This window comes from Python bivittatus, unplaced genomic scaffold, assembly GCF_059951505.1.
Source record: "Python bivittatus isolate LINGU-HERP-01145 unplaced genomic scaffold, Pbiv_v1 ctg000220_np1212, whole genome shotgun sequence".
In the NCBI taxonomy this organism is placed as follows: domain Eukaryota; kingdom Metazoa; phylum Chordata; class Lepidosauria; order Squamata; family Pythonidae; genus Python; species Python bivittatus.
Window position 1 is genome coordinate 32632253 of NW_028277048.1, and position 20579 is coordinate 32652831.

Below are 20579 nucleotides of genomic sequence, written 5' to 3' on the forward strand. Positions count from 1 at the left end.
ACTACAAAGAGAAAGAAGTTGTAATGGATATATAAACTTTCCTGGTTGAAGGCGATATCCAGATCATAAATCAGAAGAGTGACTTTGAGAGTTATCTTACTTTGGATCCACAGGAAGAAAACACTAAATCTCTGAAGTTGTTTCTGAAAACAGGGAGAAAATGGTAAGAGATTATTATTTGGGACTTTATTTGAAGAAGTGACTGAAGATTGAGCCTCTTAAAAAGAAGAAAAACGAGTTAACATTTTAACATCAGGGTTAAATTGTATAAGTTCTGATTTTGGGTTGTTATTATTGGAATCTCTTTTTTTTCTGAGCAGGATTATAACACTATGATTTACAGATGTAAAAGGGATTTATTTGATTTAGTTTAAAATATACATGTTACTATTATTGGTGTTCCTTATGCCTATGGGGATAGATCTTTTATGTTTTACTTATTAGAAAAAGTCATAAGTTAAAATGCAAAATAGATTTATTTAAGCTTAAAATATATAGTTTATTATTACTGGTACTCTTAATGCTTTTGCTGACTAAGATTGATTGATGAATATTTTTTATAATTTGGCTATTGTTTAGGGATGAGAAATGGGAAGAAAAGTTTTTTTTCTGTAATATTACAGAAGGTGTCAGTTACTATAAATGCTTATACTTATTTGGAGAGAGGAAAAGTTACTTTTTATATGTCTTTCTTTCTCTTTCCTCTTTTTTCTTTTTTGTTCCTACATCTTTTTAGTTTTGTATTAGCTTTTATATATGTAAAACCTCAATTAAAATATTATAAAAAACAATGCACTGTGTCATTTCTAAAAGGGCAAAGTAATTCTAAATCTCTTCTTGTTAATATGACCTCCTACTCCCCCAGTTAGATTTCTATTCTTAAAATCCAACCCAAAGAAATAGGAGAAAATCAGAAGGTATGAAAAAGCTTAAGCACAACTTTTCACCTGATAATACTATGGTAACTATAAACATTTTGAAATCCCAAAATGACTATAGTTTCAAAACAATGTTATTTTCCAGTTGCAGGAATTGTCTTCAATGGATATATTAATATAAATTTCCCAGTTTTCTACATATAGGTCACAAAGAGAGAGAGAGAGAGAGAGAGATACCAACCAATTTTTTAAGTTAAACATGTTGGATGGCTTTCAACCCTTTCAAATTTAATTTAGCGCCACTTCCCATATTATTTTATTTTTACACAAAAGTGACCTTGCATGTCATTTTCATCTTTTGAAAATATGCTATGGAAATAGCAAAAAATACTATATCCTAGGAACTGTTAACCAAAGTACAGCAACTACTCTTCAAAACCTTAAGTACGCCTGATTCTTTTGCGCAGATAACATGATTGCTAAGCCTTTCCTTACAATGTTAATGATGGCTTATATTTTGGCAGGATCAATACTGTAAGTCCATCTTTCTCAGCTTGATGCCTTGCAACTGTATTGGGATCACAGTTCTATAATTCCTAGTTATTATTGATTACAGCAAGGGCTGCTTTCAGTATTTATTAAAAGGTAAGTAAACAGTGTTAGGTGAAATTTCTCTCCTATCCTATATACATTTTTCAAAAATTATCTTGCCTTACAAAACATAATAATAAATATTTTACTTATTTACACCACTTATACCCTGTTCAGTTTTAAAAGGCAAATTCCAAGTCCAGACACTGTGTATGCACAAAGGAACACAAGATACAGTTGAGCATTTAGATCCTGAAAGAAAGGAACAAAATATAGATATACATCCTAGTTCCTTCAACATATGAAAGAGAAACAACTGGACTGGAACTCATTACTGTAATATATCTATATATGCACATACCTTCGTAAACCTAACATAAAATAGCCTGATAATATGAATACAGTGGTACCTCGGGTCACGAACACTTCTGTTCACGACCAATTCGGGTCACGAACAGCACCGTTCGCAAAATTTTGCTTCCGTTCACGAACTCCGCATCAGGCGACGAACAGGATCCGTGGCCATTTTCCCTCCCGTGACACGTGGTCGTGGCTTCCTGTAGAGAGGGGGACTCTCCCTCCAAGCAATAACCGCCTCCCCACCCGCCTTCCTGTCCTCCACGCCTCAAGCAAGGTTAGCGTTCTCTCTCTTCATAGTGTACTGTACTGTACTTTGTGTCATATTTTTGTGGTTTTAAAAAAATATATATATGGTTCAGAGCGGATTAACCGTATTTACATTGAACCTTATGGGAAAATGTGATTTGGGTCGCGACCAATTCGGGTCACGACCAGAGTCGCGGAACAAATTAAGTTCATGACCCGAGGTACCACTGTAGTGTCCTTGCTTGAAAATTATTTAAATTGCAAGTCAAATGCATTCCACCGTGACAAGACTGAGTTATAGTCTTTAATTTAGTCAGAATGTAGTCACAAATGTTAAAGATGAAGATTTTGAAAGATTTTAAAAGTCACGGTTTAAAGTCATCTGTGAAGTTGCATGATTAATCATGGCTCTTGACTATATCTGCAACATTAATACAATTTTATGTATTTTGTGTTTTGTACCCTTTTTTTTCTGTTATTTTAAAAGAAATAAAAAATAAATACAATTTGCTTTTCAATTCTTAACTTCTCCCTATATCCCTGATTATCCTATCTCCACATGGCAATTGAGAACCCTCAAAGCATAGACAGATGGGATATAAGTTTGAGGAGGAGGAGATCATCATTCCTAGAATGGGCTCAGAAAATAGGAACAAACAGGCCCTTCCACTCTGCTTTAAGCTCCACAAGAAAGTAGCATGGCAACTTTCGTACCTTTCCTTTCCTGTCCAACTGCTCAACCTCCTTTCCTCTTTTCATGTCTTCTCTAACAGTAGAAGGCTTAATTTTGACTTCCATAACTATTAACCCAGACAACCACTCTATACATATATTCCCCCAATCTACTCTCATTCTTATATTTGAGAATTCCTGAAGGCAGCAATGTCTGAGTGAGTCAAAACTAGGCCTTGGGAATAGGGAACGAATGAGCAAACTGTTGGGATGGGGTGGCGGGAGTTTCAGAAGAGCTTTTCAGTCTTGAGCAAGAGGAAACTGTGAGAAAGAAAAAGAACCCTGCCTTGATTTTGTTTGATATAAAATGGATTAGAGAGAAACTCTGAGAGGCTTTCAACATTCTGTTATTCTACCCTACAACAATAACAAGCATTCTTGGAATACGTGCTGTGCCTGTTTCTTGACCTGGCCTACCTTGAAGAGCTGACACCATGTTGGCTTAGTTTAAATAGAAACAAGTGGTTCTTATAATGCTACATGTGATAATGAGTTCACTTAACCACTCAGAATATCCACTGGGAAGAAGATTAACTGTCTATACCTTTTGTCTTTGGTTGCTACTCCTTCACCCATCCAAGCAAAAACAATGAGTGCATATACATATGTTCCCATTTCAAGATAATACACAGTACACCTAATGAGACAGGCTTATACTACAATAAGATGGTTGGTCTTTAAGTTGCCACAAGACTGAATATTTCTATTAGAGGATGAATAAATAGGATTACTTTGGAAACAACCTACATCGTATAATGACAATTTTAAGACATACACAAAGTTTATTGGAGTCCAGGAAATTATATTTAATATAAATACTAAGCAAATAGATATTATCTGGACTTGCCTTTAATCTTAAGGATTACTGTTGGCAGTGATACAAGCTTCATTCTTAACTAAATCCCCAAATGACCCTGAAGTGCTTTCACAGATGCCTCTCTTGCCTTATTTTCTAAATAATCTGAAAGAATGAACTTTACTCTTTCAAAAGTGCAGTTATCACATTTAAAGATGGAGCTCCCAACCAGCAGCACAGTAACCTACAGAGTACACAAAATAATGTTGGAATAGTCCTAATGGTGGCCTTGACACACGGATAAATAGCAAAGCCCATTCTAATCAGGATCAGTGAAAAACCAACAATATATCTCTTTCCCAATTTAAATAGGCTAACAGAACTTTTTGGAGAACAGATGGGTCTGTCAGTCTACCCTACCACTACATAGTCCTTTCAAGACTTTCTGTAAAAGCTTCTTGCATGCAGATTCTGCCCTTTTACTGCATCTGCTGAGCATGGAACAGGATTAGAGATAACAGTGTCTCAATTACTTTTGGGTTTCTATGGTTAACTTTCTCAGTTTGGGTTTCATCACTATTTTTTTTCAGTCTATCAAAATCAGCTTTTGCCTTCAACAGCAAGTAATAAAGGGAAAGAACTAGCTACAAGAAACCTTTTAATTAAGATTAAAAAGGAGCTTTTCTCAATAGGGATCTGTATGTACGTATGTATGAATAAACATTACAGAAAGACCATGGTCATCTGAAAGACAGGTGTGTATAATTTAATAATATATTAAATATTGTTTTGGAACTGCCACTTTATTTTGTTTTCCATCTGTTTGTAGAAAGGCAATGCCTTGTCAGTGTGGAAAGGCAGAACAATTTTATCATTCATCTCAAAATAAGTAGGCTAAGAATAGGCACAGCAAATTTATTTCTGCCCCATCAATCAATCTAACATCCTCCCTCACTTACTTTTGCTTTTTCACTCTTATGCGGACTCAGCATTACATGAATAAGGCTTCTCCTACGGCCACAAAAATGTCAACTTTTCCTTTGATTCAGCTTCCGTATGCATAATAAGTACGCTCTAATGAAAAAAACACCAAATTCAAAACTGAATCTAGTGAAAGCACTAACTTCTTTTGATGCTTCTTAAACTTTCTAAACCTGGATTGCTTTATTCATCTTTGCAGAGATACTGTGCCAATTCTAAATCGTGTATAATTTCCCCAGAGATAAAACCCCGTTCGGGCTTCTTTGAACCTAGGCAATCACCAACTTTTGTTCTGTCTATTGAAAATTCAGCACCACATCTCTATCCTGCTACTTCATGTTTGTTACCAACTCATTTAGAATAACTGTCTGCGTTCATTTATCCTACAAGGACTGCACCATAAAAACACTTTATCGCTTCTGAAGCAGAGCCAGAGGTTTAAAAAGCCACCTCAGATTGTTCACTTGTTACTCTCTAATGAACAGGAGCTTTTACCTCAGCCTTCCCCAAGCCTTGATTTCCAAGGCAGTAACTCCCAGATTTCTCAGCAAGTGTAATTATATGGAATTGCTTCAGCTGTCTTTAATAACATTTATATTTTTTTACAGTGAACTGTAAAAATCACTGGTGAATTGTCTTGAGATGGTGAGATGGTTGTTGGCTTGTGTGGTAGTTGTTTTAATACAGTTCAGGTAATAGGTATCATTTCACTCAGCATAAGGAGCTCAAAGCTAGTTTTGCCTTTAAGAATAGACATCCTTGGAAAGAGAGTCAAACTCTGAATATTGTTTCAGTTTACCTGATGCTTACAGAAGAAGTGTGCTGAACTTAACAGAAGTGCAGACTGCAGGATTAACCAGCTACTAACAGAAGTTTATAGTCACAGTATATATTTGTCTATATAGCTATAGATCAATATACTATACTTGTAATTATGAAAAGAGTTTCTTGTCATAATCACCTAAAATTCAACACATCTAAAATTTTGGGGGGGATGGAAAGTAGCATATGGTACCCACTGTTCCCCATGGTAGATAAAGTTTAGGGTTTGACTAAGACCCTATCCAAGATTAGCCATTTATGTTACCTGGCATGTACATCGCCTGTACCGTTTTTCTGTGCAAAAAGGAAATTATACAAAATAAAATATGTCAATACTGTATTAGAGTTTGTTAACAGAAATGGTTAAGCAAAAAGATCAGGAAGGTTTATTTAGGAGAAGAAGGGATTCTATGGGAAAGCCGTGGAAAATATTAAGGATCGGAAAGATCTCAGGAAGCCCGCTGTCTGCTGTTCAACAAAGCTTGTCAGTGATCAGTTTCCTTGGTAACTACAGCAGATATAGACAAAGATTCAGGGAAAGATGTGGCACTCTTTATGATTAGCAGAAAAGAGATGCAGCTTTGCCTACTTTGAGCATTAAAAGGCTTTTTTTTTTTTTTACTCAATTGTGCAAGCATTATTAAGTTAAAAATGCCATCATTTATCTTTTTGCCTAACCTATGCTGTCTGGTCAAAGTAGCACTTATTATTAATTCAGAGTTGAAAAGTTATTCCATTTATTGGATGAATTATTTATTTTACTAAGTTTATGTGGTGCTCCAGTGATGCCTGACTCTGAAGCTTATCTTGCATTAGAAAAACACTGGCTAAACACTGGTATATATCTATATTTTAGAAATAATGAACAACAATTATTTTTAATATTACAAAAGAAGTGACAACATACTGGTAGTACATGTCTGCCATCAACCAGCAGCTATATAACATTTGAACATTGTACCCACGTTAAAGAACTTTAAAGAAAAGCAGTAATAGAAAAACTGATCACTTGCAGAGAGCAAGTGTGGAGATTTGAGATAACAGAGCTATGGACATACAACCTTAAAAGACACATATATATATATATATATATATATACACACACACACACACACACACATACATACACACACACACACACACATATTTATATAAGCGATTAACCATAGACTTCTGGGTGGCTTTTGACTGAAAAAGATTAATGGCCTTGATTAATCTTGGCCAGACTATTAGAACAGTTAGCTTCTTCATGTACTCGGTAAAAGCCAGTGTTCAAAACTTTTTCTGTTTTCCAAAGCACCTTATTTCTATAACTGGATATTCAAATCTGTTTGCTTTTCATCCACACAAGTACAAAGATAGCATAATAATTCTAATTTTTTAAACATGCCACCTTAATTGTGCAAGACTCTCCTTTGTCCATAGATACATATAACTAAAAGATCTTACTGTTGGATATGACAAGCAATATTTATTTTAAATATATAAAAGCCATTTTAAAAAGCCATTCTCATTTCGAGAATTACAACAAAAGAAACAAGGCTAAATTGTTTAACTTAATGATTCCTAGTTTAGTTTACTATATTACACACTTCTAAAGAAAATAATACAGAGACCTATGAAATGCCTAACTAAATACTCTAAATGGAAATCTGCCTTAAAATTAAAATATAATTCTAAACAACACAGTTAACCAACCATAAGAAAAAATAATCTCATTAATATATAACTAATACTGGATAGAATTTAGAAATGGTGCTGTAACTTTATTCTAGTTTCATTTCACACTATTGACTGATTTGTGCCTTCAAGTCAGTTTTGACTCCAGGCAACTGTCTGAACTAGTCCCTGCAGTTTTCTTGGCAAGGTTTCCAAAAGTGGCTTAGACATTGCCTCTTTCCTAGGGCTGGGAAAGAGTGACTGGCCCAAAGTCACCCATCTGGCTTCCTGCCTAAGGCAGGACTAGAACCCAGTCTCCTGGTTTGCAGCCTGGTGCCTTAACCACTACACCAAATTGGCTCGTTTTTTAAAAAAGTATTCTTTAAAAAAAAAATCAAATATGACTGTGTAAGCATCCATTGGAACAATACTTATCAATTCAATGGCAAAAATAAAAAAAAATGTGTAATATTCAATTTAATGAATTTTAAAGTACTCACCTAGAATTATGCTCCCTCTTTGTTCACCTGGAATAATTGCAACCAGAGAGGCTTACTAAAGCAGATTTGGTCAAACACCTTTGATCTCACAGATCCCTTGTAGTTTCCTTAGAAAATATTCTTGTCAGGATATAGTCCACCTGATTCTCCTGGAATTCCTGGATTCAGTTGCTTATCCTTGCATTCCCTTCATCTAGCAAGCTTCAGAGAGTTATATTTTGCCATGGCATTTTTTTTTTAATTCATGCTAACACAAAAGACCTTGGCATTCTCTCCTTCTTTATTTGGCTTTGGACAGATAAGGGATAAAATGATAGCTAGCTCCCACCCTAGTTCTCGTTTTCCCCTTACAGTTTTTCAGCTATAACTATTTCCTCCATCTGCTCCCTCCAAGGTTAAAAACAAAATCCTACCAGAGATTTGTGACCAATTTATTTCTTACCCCTCATTAAAACTTCTCAGGGAGCCTTCGACCATTATTGGTAAATTTGCTTTTTATTTTCTGGTTTAAAAAAAAAAAGTCATGGGGGGGAATACTCAGATCTCATCTGGTATGCCCTCTATATTACCCTATAATGACACTCTAGGAAGCAAACTACTTCCATTCTCTTACACACCTCCTCCTATATCAAATGATTGCTGTTTTGTCACTGAATTTCTGCAATGTGATCTTGGAGTACAGTGGCACAAATGGAGTTTGTGGCCCAAGAAATGCCACCCTGCTATGCAATATACTTCATATTCTCATGAGTCTCTCTCCCATATATTAAATACATATATTAAATACATTAAGGAGAAGAGAACAGCACTATTTTATTTTTTATTTTTTTAAATTTATTTTTCAAATCTAGACACCGCCCATCTCACGAGGAACTTCTTGGATGGGTGTACACTGATATGCCCAAATGCCTAGTGCCTTTGGGTTTGCCACCATATGGATCCTCATTTTTACCCTACACTGAGAAGCAGAGCTGCTCACTTCAGAACTTGTTGCTCTTCCATTAATTCACTTAACCAATGGACTGATTGTGAGATGCCCTTACCTATCTACTATGACACTGTGCAGGTCAAGCAGTAGCAACTGAGACAGATGAAGATGAACTATAACTCATGCAGAAGAATAAATACCATAAAACATTTTTAAAGATTAAAAAAAAAGCCTGCAATGGTTCAAGAGTTTACAACTCAATCCCATTTAAATCTGGGATTATCCTAAATTACATTTGTTTCCCGAAAAAAAAGAAAGGTTGAAATTAAATTATCATTATTTGAATCACACAGTCCTGACACACAACAGGAAAAGCGCATAGCTATCTAATTTATAAAAAGCTTCATGTAATCCTCCTATACGTGCCATTTATTATGTGTTCCTCCTTTTCAACATGGTCTATTTTGGTTGGTGTATAAATCAATGGAACAAAACTGACTAGGTAAAAAGAATTGCACAACTATTTAGAAATTATTTAGCTTTAATAATCAATGTAAGATCTTGATTTAACAGAGCTATTCTAAAGCAGGAAGTTTGTTCATTTGTCCTAACAATTCTCAGTGCCTTAAAACTGATAAGGTTTAATCATGTATATAGAAGTGCATGAATCATATGAAAGGAATTGCCTACATTCCTCTATACATATAGAATTACTTCAGGTATTTTACCCCAGTAGGATTACTTCAGTTACTTCACCTCATTGTACAAGAGTATGGGGCAGCCATTATCATACCAACTGCAATCAAGAACTCCATAATCAGTTAACTGAACATCTAATCATTATCCTCACCCAGCAGAGGCCCAAATTGTTTTTGGAAGTTTGACCCCTGTTTTTTGAAAGTGTCTTTTGTAGTGCTATTAGGTGTGTTGCTTGAGAACAATAGTTCCAAAGCTCAGATGAGCAATTAATCACTGCAATTTTTAGAGTGTTAGGTCTTCATGAAATGATGCTAATTAATTTTATCAAAAACCTTTTTAAAAAGCCATTTGTAAGTCTTATTTGTAATTACTATTGCCTTCTACATTTATCATACAATCATACTGATCCTTAAATGTTTCTGCTCCTCACATATATAAGAGGACTAAATTGGTTTCATACTGAACAGAATAGAGAAGCACTCAAGATTTGGATAGACCCCAGGAAAGATGAGCAACATTCTTGAAAAAATACTGGGAAAAATAAATATTAAGTTTGTTTTATTTTAAAGAATAGCTTTAACAGCTTTAAAAGAGGCATCTTCATACTATAAAGAGTTTTCATATATAATTCTCACGAGTAACAGAGATATAACTTTCTCATTGTAAGAAAAGACTTAATATAAAGAAAAATGCATTGGAAGTCTTGTACTTCTGAACACAGATAAAGTGGGTCACTGCACAGAATCCAGATTGTTTGATTAATAGTAAGGATAGTTCAGCAAAGGTTCCTAACTTTAATATTATATACATTACTGGATCTTGAGGATGAGGGCTTTTTGGAAAGGGTGGGGGTCAAATTGCCTTGGGAAATGTAAGCTTCATGCAAATTCGAATTGCTTTTTGATTTATGTAATCTTCTAGAGATGACTTTGATGTAATATTCAGAGACCGGATTTTTATGGATAAATGTTATTGTCCAGTATTGTTTGGAATGAGTTTTATTCACCAGAAACCAGTTTCAAATAAGGAGACAGACAGGCATTCTGCTGCATAAAAATGAAGGAACAGCATTTTGCAAATGTGCAATCATTTCTTTCCTATTTCAGGAATAATCATTTGTGATTTATTGATTAAGAGGAGTTGTGACCCAGAGATTCAGAAAATGAAACAGGACAGTTTACTTACATTCTTTGCTCTAGTTTATATCCCAAATGCTGCTAGCAGGTAACAGCAACTGTGAATCTTATGTGTAATTCTATATTTCTCAAATAATTTACAAACACTTGAACAAAAAATCCACATAAACAAACCTAGTGAATGATACGTTTCAGTACTGAGTGTTTAAGGAAATACAGGCACTCCTCATTTAGCGACCACAAGTGGGACCAGCAACTTGGTCGTTAAACAATGTGATTGCTAAGTGAAACTGCGACTATGCTTATGATCTTACTTCAGCTTTCCTTTGCTTTACAGACCTGCGAAGGTCATAAATGCAAGGTTGGTCATAAAATCCCTTTTTCATCACCGTTGTAACTTCAAATGGTCACTAAAAGAGGCAGTCACTAAACGAGGACTATCTGTAAGCACATGTCTGAGGAACTTGTTCTTTTTTGATACTGGAATTATCCTGAAATAAGCAATCACAAATATGATAGTTTATTTTAATGTGAAAGGTATGTATTCATAATTTTTAGAGCTATGGATTCAAATTGCCTGGGGCAGGGGAAGGAGGGATCTTTTAGAGCCTGAAGAAAGAGTGCCACTGCTCTGAGAGTTGCATTAAGTTGACTCTTTAAACAGATTCATATTTTTCCAGCCTGTAGACATTTAACAAAGATTGTAAAACAGGCCTGGAATATCAATGTCCATTGTTTTCATCTATTATGCATAGTATAGCCTTGATAAACACCATACTAAGCATGAGCCATAATACCCACAAAACAGTCTTTTCCAATCTTTTTTTCGTGCCCTCCAACTACTACAACCCTGAGAGGATATTCATTCCAGGATATCTGGAGGACACCAGATTGAGGAAGATTTTATTAGCAAAGAATAAATTCCATTTATACCTTTTAACTTCAGGAAATAATGCTCTAAAATCTCAGGGTAAATCTGCAAAGTATTGGGAAGGTAGTTCATGTGAAGATAACTTCAAGGTTTCTTGTCACATGAAGCAGACCTTAAATATTCAGTTCCACAATGTAATTTAATAGTGAATGAAGATATGTCAAAATGAACCATTCTTCCTCTATTTCTGCAGCAACAAAGTCTTCTTTTATATTACTTGAAACAGAATGGAGGCAAATCTACATTTAAAGCATACTTCTTTGAGTCTAGATACACCTTGCATAAGATACTAAGTTAAAAATGTTGAAAGGGCAAGAGTCAGATACAATTTCATGCTGAAGCTAATATGTTATGAATCGGGTCAAGACTGAAATTCCACTAGGGCCCATTCTTAAATGAAAATAGCTGTCTGAAATGAAACCATGTGGCGGCAAGCAAGCAAGCAGAGGAACAGTAGCTCTCCAGAATAATGGAATTAATTTTTATCATGTGTTTAGAAGCTTCCAAGAAGCATAGTATGTGGTATTAAAACTGAATGTGTTGCAACACCACCGACAAAAATGTAGCAATAGAAAATTTGGTGAAGAAGATATATACTTCAGTGAAGAAAATTACTTTTTTAAATATAATTTTTATTGAACACATTTTAACAAGATAAAAAGAATACAGATATTAGAAAAGAAACAAAGAAAATAAAGAAGAATAGTGAATAAGTAAAAAAGGAAAGAAAAAGAAAAAGAAAAAGAAAAAGAAAAAGAAAAAGAAAAAGAAGGGAAGGGAAGGGAAGGGTTATAAAGAAGTGGCTTCTCATCGTTTCGACAGCTGTTATAAATGCATTTATATTTTACCTTCTCTCTCTAAGGTTACATCATAATTTCCTTCTTTCCATAAGCTACCCTTTCTAATCTTCAAACCCATAAATCACAAGTTCATTTTTCTCTTTTTTCAGCACAAAGTCCATAAGGGGTTTCCAGTCACAAGAAAATGACCTTATTGCACGTAACACCCCATTTTAGATGCCACAAAGCTATTTGTAAGAACTGACCCCACTAACTTCAGTTGGTAGAAATTGTGACGAGGAAAAACAGATCCTGACAGAAAGCTTGGGTCTATGCTGATACTTCTGATGCTGGTAAAGAATTTTAGTTAGCCACATACAGTGGTGCCTCGGTTCACGAACTTAATTCGTTCCGCGACTCTGGTTGCGACCCGATTTTGGTCGCATCCCGAATCAAATTTTCCCATAAGGTTCAATGTAAATACAGTTAATCCGTTCTGAACCATATGTATTTTTTTTTAAAAAACCGCAAAAATATGAAACAAAATACAGTACGAAGAGAGAGAACGCTAACCTTGCTCGACGCGACTTCTGGCGTGGAGGACAGGAAGGCGGGTGGGGAGGCGGTTACTGCTTGGAGGGAGAGTCCCCCTCACTACAGGAAGCCACGACCACGTGTCACGGGAGGGAAAATGGCCACGGATCCTGTTCATCACCCGATCCGGTGCTCACGAACGGAAGCAAAATTTTGTGAACGGTGCTGTTCGTGACCCGAATTGGTCGTGAACAGAAGCGTTCGTGACCCGAGGTACCACTGTAACTCATTGCTGAAGGCAGCTTTTTACATGACATTATGCAGGAAGCAAAGGAAAGATCAGCCCCCCTGGACAATATACTCTAATCAAGAGACACTTTGTAATTAAGGAAGCATGCAAGCTGACAAATAAATAAATAATTCAGTCCCTGCAAAAATAGTCACAGAGCCTCAAATTTCCCGCAAGAAGTAATTGCTCTAGAAATATGATAAATAACTAAATCAAATACTTTTCAAAGGGCTAGGGATTCTTTCTGTTTTTTGTTCAACAGGAATCTGTTGGAGTGGACTGAAAAGATCAGTTTCAAATGTGACTTAGTTATAAATACCATTTCCTAAGAGAACATTATGCACAAAATAGCTTGCTTTACAATGGGAAGTAATCAGTTGACCCAATTCAGAAATGAAAGCCTGAACTAATTAACTGCTGATAAATTGGAGTCATTCTATTAACTATAGCATGAGCAAAAAAATTTTTTTTCTATTCTCCTCCTCTGTGGCATTACAACTTTTAACAAAACTGTTTTTTCCATCCTCCTCCTCTATGGCCCTGCAAATTTTAACAAATATTCTCTAAGATGATCTGTTTGTACCTTCTGAAAAGAGGTGTCTGTAAAGTCAGTAACCAGAGAACAATGTTCAACACTGAAAAACAAAATGTGCTTAATTTTCGACCTACTTATTCATTGTGACACTGTCAAAATAAGTGCTACTTGAATTCACTTGAGATTTAAAAGAAATGGTCCTGGGGATGATGGGAAAAAGAGATTTACAATCTTTTGTTGAAATCCTGAAAGCCTCTTCAAAGATAAGTGGAGATCCATAAACACACAATATTTTTGACTTCCCATGAACAGAAGTTCCCATGTGATCTTAAGCTGCTTTCCAAAGCATTTTATCATTCAAGTAATACAGTCTAGAAAAGCCCCATTGTACGGGTCTGATGGTTTACTGTGGCTGTCTCATCTTTATTGTGATAGACTTAGGCTGTATTTACCTAAGTCTCTATACTTTCTTTGAACACATCTGAATAACAGATAAAAAGAAATAGTATCCTCTCAGGTTTCATACTCAGGCACCTTCTGGCTTCTTTGAATCATTGGGCAAGCATTCCTGCAAATGCAATTATTTATGATTCGGCAATTTATCACTAATGCTTTGAACTGGAAAAAAAGCAGCAGAAATCAAACTTAGGGTAACCTAGAATCCTATTTTCTTTCCTAATTTCATATTGTATTCACATGGCATATTCTTGAAGAATTCACCATATGCACTGGCTAGAAAAGTGTGTGTGTTTTTTTTTTAATGGAACTTGTGCTTTGGCATGGAAGTCAATGGACTTCAATTTGCTATTTGGGTTGTTACTGGGAATGGCTTATTGCTATTTCCTGTTTCAGGAAAGTCAATCAGGCATGCATGGAAATGAAAAGTTATTATTTTATGTCACAGCATCTGCCCTGTATACAAAATATCATAGGTTTAATTTCTGGTATCTCTAGATAGAGCTGAGAGAGATTTTTGGTGAAATTCTGAACAGCAACTTCCAATTACCACAACCAATTGATTCATTGATTATGTGTCATCAAGTTGGTATCAACTCTTAGCGACCACATAGATAGGCCTTCTGCAGGATTATCTGTTCCCATCAAGGCCTCTCAGATTTTCCAATAGTGTATCCATTGCTCCTGCAACTGAATCCATCCACCTTGTGCTGGTCATCCTCTTCTCTCTCTGCCCACCTTTCCCAGCATTACAGACATCTCATAATGTGTCCAAAATACATTCAGTATGATCAGACAGAATGGGTATGCTCTAGGTCCCATCAACTAAACAATGTCATCTGTTGGGACCCAGGAAGTATGCCTTTTCTGTCGCAGTGCCTGACCTATGGAATAATTTCCCCTCAAAGATCCATATGGACCACTACCCTGATGATGTTTAAGAAGGCCTTGTAAACTTTGCTGTTTCAGCAGGCCTTGGGTTAGGATGGGTGGTGAGCCCCTAATACCATTTTATATGGTAGTTTGAATATTTTTCTTGCGGTGCATATTCTTTTCTTGGATGACGATGATGATGATGATGATGATTAATGTTGCATGCTTTATGGGGCTAGGTAGCCCTCTAAATTTGATAATTTGAACCTGGTCATTTTTGCCTCAAGTGAGAACTCTGGATTGACTGGTTCTGTGAAGTATTTTGTTTGTTTGTTTAGCTATCTGTGGTATTCTCAGGAGCCTTCTCCAACACCAAAGTTCAAAAGTGTCAACATTCTTTTTATCCAGCTTCTTCAAAGTCCAATTTTTGCTTCCATAGGATGTCATATAATTCTACTGCCTACATGATTCCAGTCTTTGTACCTGTTAGCTCTGCAAGGTAGAGCAGTCCAAGAAACCAATGCCATATAGGTCTAAAATTGCTTTTATTGGAACAGTTGTAGTGACAGAATCTTGCAAGTCTGAATGTGCTTCCCCTTCCCTCACTTTGTGTGAACTAGGGAGAGGCCCTGCCTGAGATGTTTTCTCAAGTTATTTTCTTGGCAAGGGCTCAAGCCCCTCTGACTGTTGCCTGGGTAGCGGCTCTTCTTCCCGTCCTTCGAGGCCATTCCCAATGCCCTCTACAGTACAGTAATACCTCGGTTCACGAACACTTCTGTTCACGAACAATTCAGTTCGCGAACAGTAGTGTTCGCAAAATTTTGCTTCCGTTTGTGAACTCCGCATCAGGTGACGAACATGACCAGCGGCCATCTTCCCTGCTCTGACATGTGGTCGTGGCTTCCTCTAGGTGAGGTTGCGGTCGCAGACAGACACTTGCTGTGAAGCTTTTTGGTGTCGCCTCAAGCAAGGTTAGTGTTCTCTCTCTTCATACTATACTGTACTGTACTTTGTTTCATATTTTTGTGGTTAAAAAAAATACATATGGTTCAGAACGGATTAACCTTATTTACATTGAACCTTATGAGAAAATTTGATTTGGTTGGCAACCAATTCAGTTGGCGACCACGTTCGTAGGGGTCAGAACGGATTAACCTTATTTACATTGAACCTTATGGGGAAATTTGATTCGGTTCGCGACCATTTCGGTTTGCGACCAGAATTGTGGAACAAATTAAGTTCGTGAACCGAGGTACCACTGTAACTATAAACATGTCATGGCATCTGAATATCTTTCCCAAGGCTTTCATTACTACCTACATTATTATACATACATACATACACACACACATACATACATACACATATGCATACATCTTATCTTACAACTTAGTACAACCAATACTGAGCTAGTTTGTCTGACTCATACAAAAATTACATACACTGCACAAAACCATGATTGCCAACAAACCATTATGGCCTGGTTCATACAGAATAAAGCATAAACAAATTTTTTACATCTCATGGACCATGCCTTCCATTTTGGGAAATGTTGATGTTTGCAGTAAATGGGGAATTTGCAGTAAGTGTGACCTACAGGGAAAGCCAGTCCATATACATGCTCTGAGTTTTGAGAAAGAGTTTTTCTTATGTTTTCTTTTTGCTTATCCTATTTTAGGGCATGTACTTCACTCTGTGTGAGCTTCTACCCACACAATACTGTAGTGGGAAATTGTACTATGAATTTTTGGACAATTATACTTGAAGGGGTTACAAAACAATTGAGTTTGGAGGCTGAATGTAGCTCTGGGGACTCAAATTGCCTTTTTTTTTTTACTGTAAATTATAATTGACACAAAATAATGGGTAACTTCACACCTCATGCTAAGCCAAACCAAAACACGTCATATGACGGCTTAGTGTGATGTGTCTAAGCAGTTCTTACACATTTAGTAAGGAGCACATTGTCATAGAGTAACACTCCATATACTTGAGAAAACACCCTCTATCTACAATGTATCTTTTGAGGTTGATTTTATTGCTAGAGTAACACGTTGCCTCACCTCACCTGAATGCATCATGAATAAATACATAATAGATTTGCTATAGGTAATTAAATAGAAAGAAAAGATAAGTTATTAAAAGAAAAATGCTATTGCATTTCTAGCAGGGAGAGCTACCCCTGCTAGAAGCTATTTTGGAGAGAATCCCAGGAAGACCCTTTGTATCTGCATTCCCTTTTCTACATTTCGTATCCCTACTTTCTTTCTTTCTTTGTTTCTATCATTGCCTGCTCTTACTTGTATCTCATTTGCATCTGCCAAAGAAAACATATATTGCAAACCAAAATCTATGAGCACCATGCAGAAAAGAGCATATTAACGTATTCTAATATTGCCAACATCTTTTTCAAAAAGATGAATGCAGCAAAACAAATTAGACAACAAAAGTTCAATGTACTTACATCAGTGTCAGGTCCCTTGTCTGCTCCAGGACAAGAAAAAGTAACGAATTCATGGCACCTCTTGTGAACCACAAAACAGCAAACTAGAAAGAGAAGAAGTATATTTAGATTACTGCAACTTTGTTAACAAGTCTACAGTCAGTTTATATGCATGGAATAAGCTTGATACAGTAATATATCCTGTGAAATTCTTTGATAAGCATTCAAATCATAGATCAATTCATTAACCAGTCTTTACCATCTCCCTTTCTACTCATGTAACTGTTTATAATACACTATTTCCTTATCCATATACCAAATGCTCATTCTGCTTAGGATTCCACAGAATTTTTACTTAGCTTCTTCTAACGCTTCAACAAAAAGGAGTATGAAACATGCTACTCAACTAATCAGCAGTCTTAGCCAAATTCCATAATCATGATACAATTAAGTAGAGTCCAAATGTATCCTCATGCTCATGGAACAGAGTTGGAAAAATGGAATTCTCCTCCTGTGTATTCTCTACAACATTCCCCCGAACTCCTCTGATGTGCGAAGGAGAGTTCAGGAGAAGAATCAGAAGTCCATATGGGGAACATTGGAATTCACCTCATACTTTTTACTTTTGGAATTTTAACTAGGCTATTGGCTGTTCATCATTTAAGGATTGACCTAATAGCATACATTGTTTTTATGTTCAAGGTCACTTTACAATTAAACATTACTATGGGACTTACTAAATCAAAGAAATATGTATTATAAGGAATACCATACTAAGTGTAGCTGAATGCTAGATCAACAACAAAACCTCTGGGGGGACGACTGACACATCCCTTTTACCAGTTGCCATCTATATATTTTTCACTTAAAAGCAGCCATGCATAAAATGGATATATTCAATCTTATTTCAGTATATATAAGCATGGGCTGAGGGTTTTTTAAAAAAAAAATTAAGATAAAATTTACCGCAGGACAATTTTTTGATTATAAGTGGAAAGCTAAGTTGAAGTTGATCGATACTTCACGATGAATATACTCTATGACTTGTTTTCTTTATTAATCTTGCTCATCCTTTGGTAAAATATTTCACCTTTATTTATCCCACAGGAATGTTGGGAAGCTTGCTTATATGCTTGTGTTTTACTACTCTCATGCAATAAAGCCATCTCAGAGATAAACAATTTGGCAATGGCCATGATGGAATTGCGCTCTCTCTCTCTCTCTCTCTCTCTCTCTCTCTCTCATTCACATTCCAGCCCTTAAACTCCAAGATTCCAGGAAACAGGAATTCTGAACTTGTTCACTGTGGAATGAAGTATACTCAGTGAGGAGATAAATGATTTCCCACCCTGTCCAGGTCTAATAATTTTCTTCATTATTTTGGAAAGGGAATTTCAACAACTATGCTCTCAGATTTTCTGGGTATTTTCTTTACTGGCAACATAACTTTGTATTTCTTTTAAAGATGCAAGCCAAAAAAGTTAATCAAGGGCTGAACTAAATTAACTATGAAGTTTATCATAAGAGTGTTTTTTTTTTTAAAAAAAGAGATTTCTCAAACAAAATGTACATTAATAAAGAGAATGGTCAAGCCACTAATTCCGACTTGTAAAGGGCAGGAAAACTGCCCTTTAACTATATGAACATTTCCTTGTGATGGTAGTTTGTTGCTGTTGTTGCTGTTGTTTTGGTTGCTGTTATTCAGTGCCACCTTCAAAGGGGTGGGGGGGACAGTTTCTCATTCAACCAACAGTTCTGGGATTTCCTAGAGGTGTCCCATCCTAAGTGTAACCCTGTGTAACCTTTTTCAAAAACACCCAATAGCAGCTATTTACTCTATTGCTGAAAGAGAACAGTATTTCCTAAAGCAGCCCCAAGATCAGTGGAGACATCCAGTAGGAAACTATTCTTCACTCCAAATAATCAAACCAAAAAAGAAATCATTTTAATATATCCCACTAAATGGAATACCACAAGAAGGACCAAATTAAAGTTAATATTGTTGCTGATCATACAATTAGGGTTAGAAGTGGTCATTATAGCCACCCTACAATAAAGCATTCCTGACAAATTGTTGTCAGCCTCTGCTTGAATACAAATAAAGAGACGATAATTTCCACAGACAACCGATTCTAGTGTCAAACTGCTTTTAGCATTTCAAATAAAATTTGCTTTGCATTAAAACTTAAAACCCAATATTTAACATCCTATACACTGGTTAATAGAATCATGGCCCTTTTCTGTGTTATAATCCTTCAGATGTAAGCATATGATCATATACTGCCAGCATCTTCTCTTTTCAAAGCTAAATATAACAAGGTATCTCAGTCTTTCTTTCACAGGCTTTAGGGGTTAAGAGGATGGACTGAGCATTTTTTCCTGTCCTCCGAATCAACTTAAATTTACTTGAATTCTAAACCATGCTTATCAAACCTGGCATGCTATATTATAGATGGAGGTCTCACCAGCTAAGAAAATAATAGACTCTCCCATCCTACGAAAGCAATGAAAAGAGGTCATTTGCTGCAATTACTTGCACATTCACAGCGAAGTCTGCAATAAAGAAACAGAGGTGGTTTCCACATAAGCCGAGACCCTGATAACGCAGGATCCTTACTCATGCAGAAAGCAACGTGCATACAGAGCAAAAGTGAATGCTTCTCTAATTTAGACATTCACCCTCAGTGCATCAGAAACCACAGCAGTCAAGATAGGCGGACAGCAATGTCGGAGTTATCAGGAATGCTCTCATGTGGACTGCTCTGAATAACGTACAACTGAATGGAGCTAATTCCTTGCTGTGATCTGAAAACTTTTACGGTGGGGCAGAGATCTAGACCTGAAGTGGGAGAAGTGATTTACACTGTGCAATAACACAATGCCCCTGTTGGAAGCTCCTTTAAAAAGCCGCATCTTCTCCTGGGCTCATGTGGAACATCAGCACAAATACACATTTGATTTAAGAAGGGGCTGAAAGGCATGATGTGTTGCCTTTTCCACTGAACCAAGATCCCTGCGCAGATCTAAAAACTAGACCATATAAGATTATGTTTGCCTTTAATGCATGTGCATGTTTTTAAGCAGTTGAGTAATGTATATATTACCTGCACGCACGCACACACCAAAAGACCAACACAAAACAGATTCTCCAATCAGTATCAGAACCTGATTATCAATATTCTTCAAAACTACCATGTAACTATCCTGTCCCCCCATTAGTGGCTGTATTTTTGTTTAATTGAGAGGAGGTTTGGGAATTGTGGAAGGCGGATTACTAAGAATGTATGTACAATTTAGCAGCAAAATAGTAATAAACCTGTTAACATTATGAGAGCAGCTTCTCTGGATTAACTGAGTATGCATATTTCATAGCCTAGTTTTGCATGGGCATGAAGTTGCATTTAGTTATAT

General features: G+C 36.2%; 1 protein-coding gene across 1 annotated transcript in view; it reads right to left on the bottom strand.

Moving 5' to 3' along the window:
* PRKCA (protein kinase C alpha) overlaps positions 1–20579 on the bottom strand; it is a 200461-nt gene that overhangs the window by 89938 nt on the left and 89944 nt on the right. The window contains exon 3 of the mRNA XM_088138294.1: positions 17190–17272. Within this exon, the coding sequence (XP_087994420.1) occupies positions 17190–17272 (83 nt within the window). The remainder of the gene's footprint in view (positions 1–17189; positions 17273–20579) is intronic.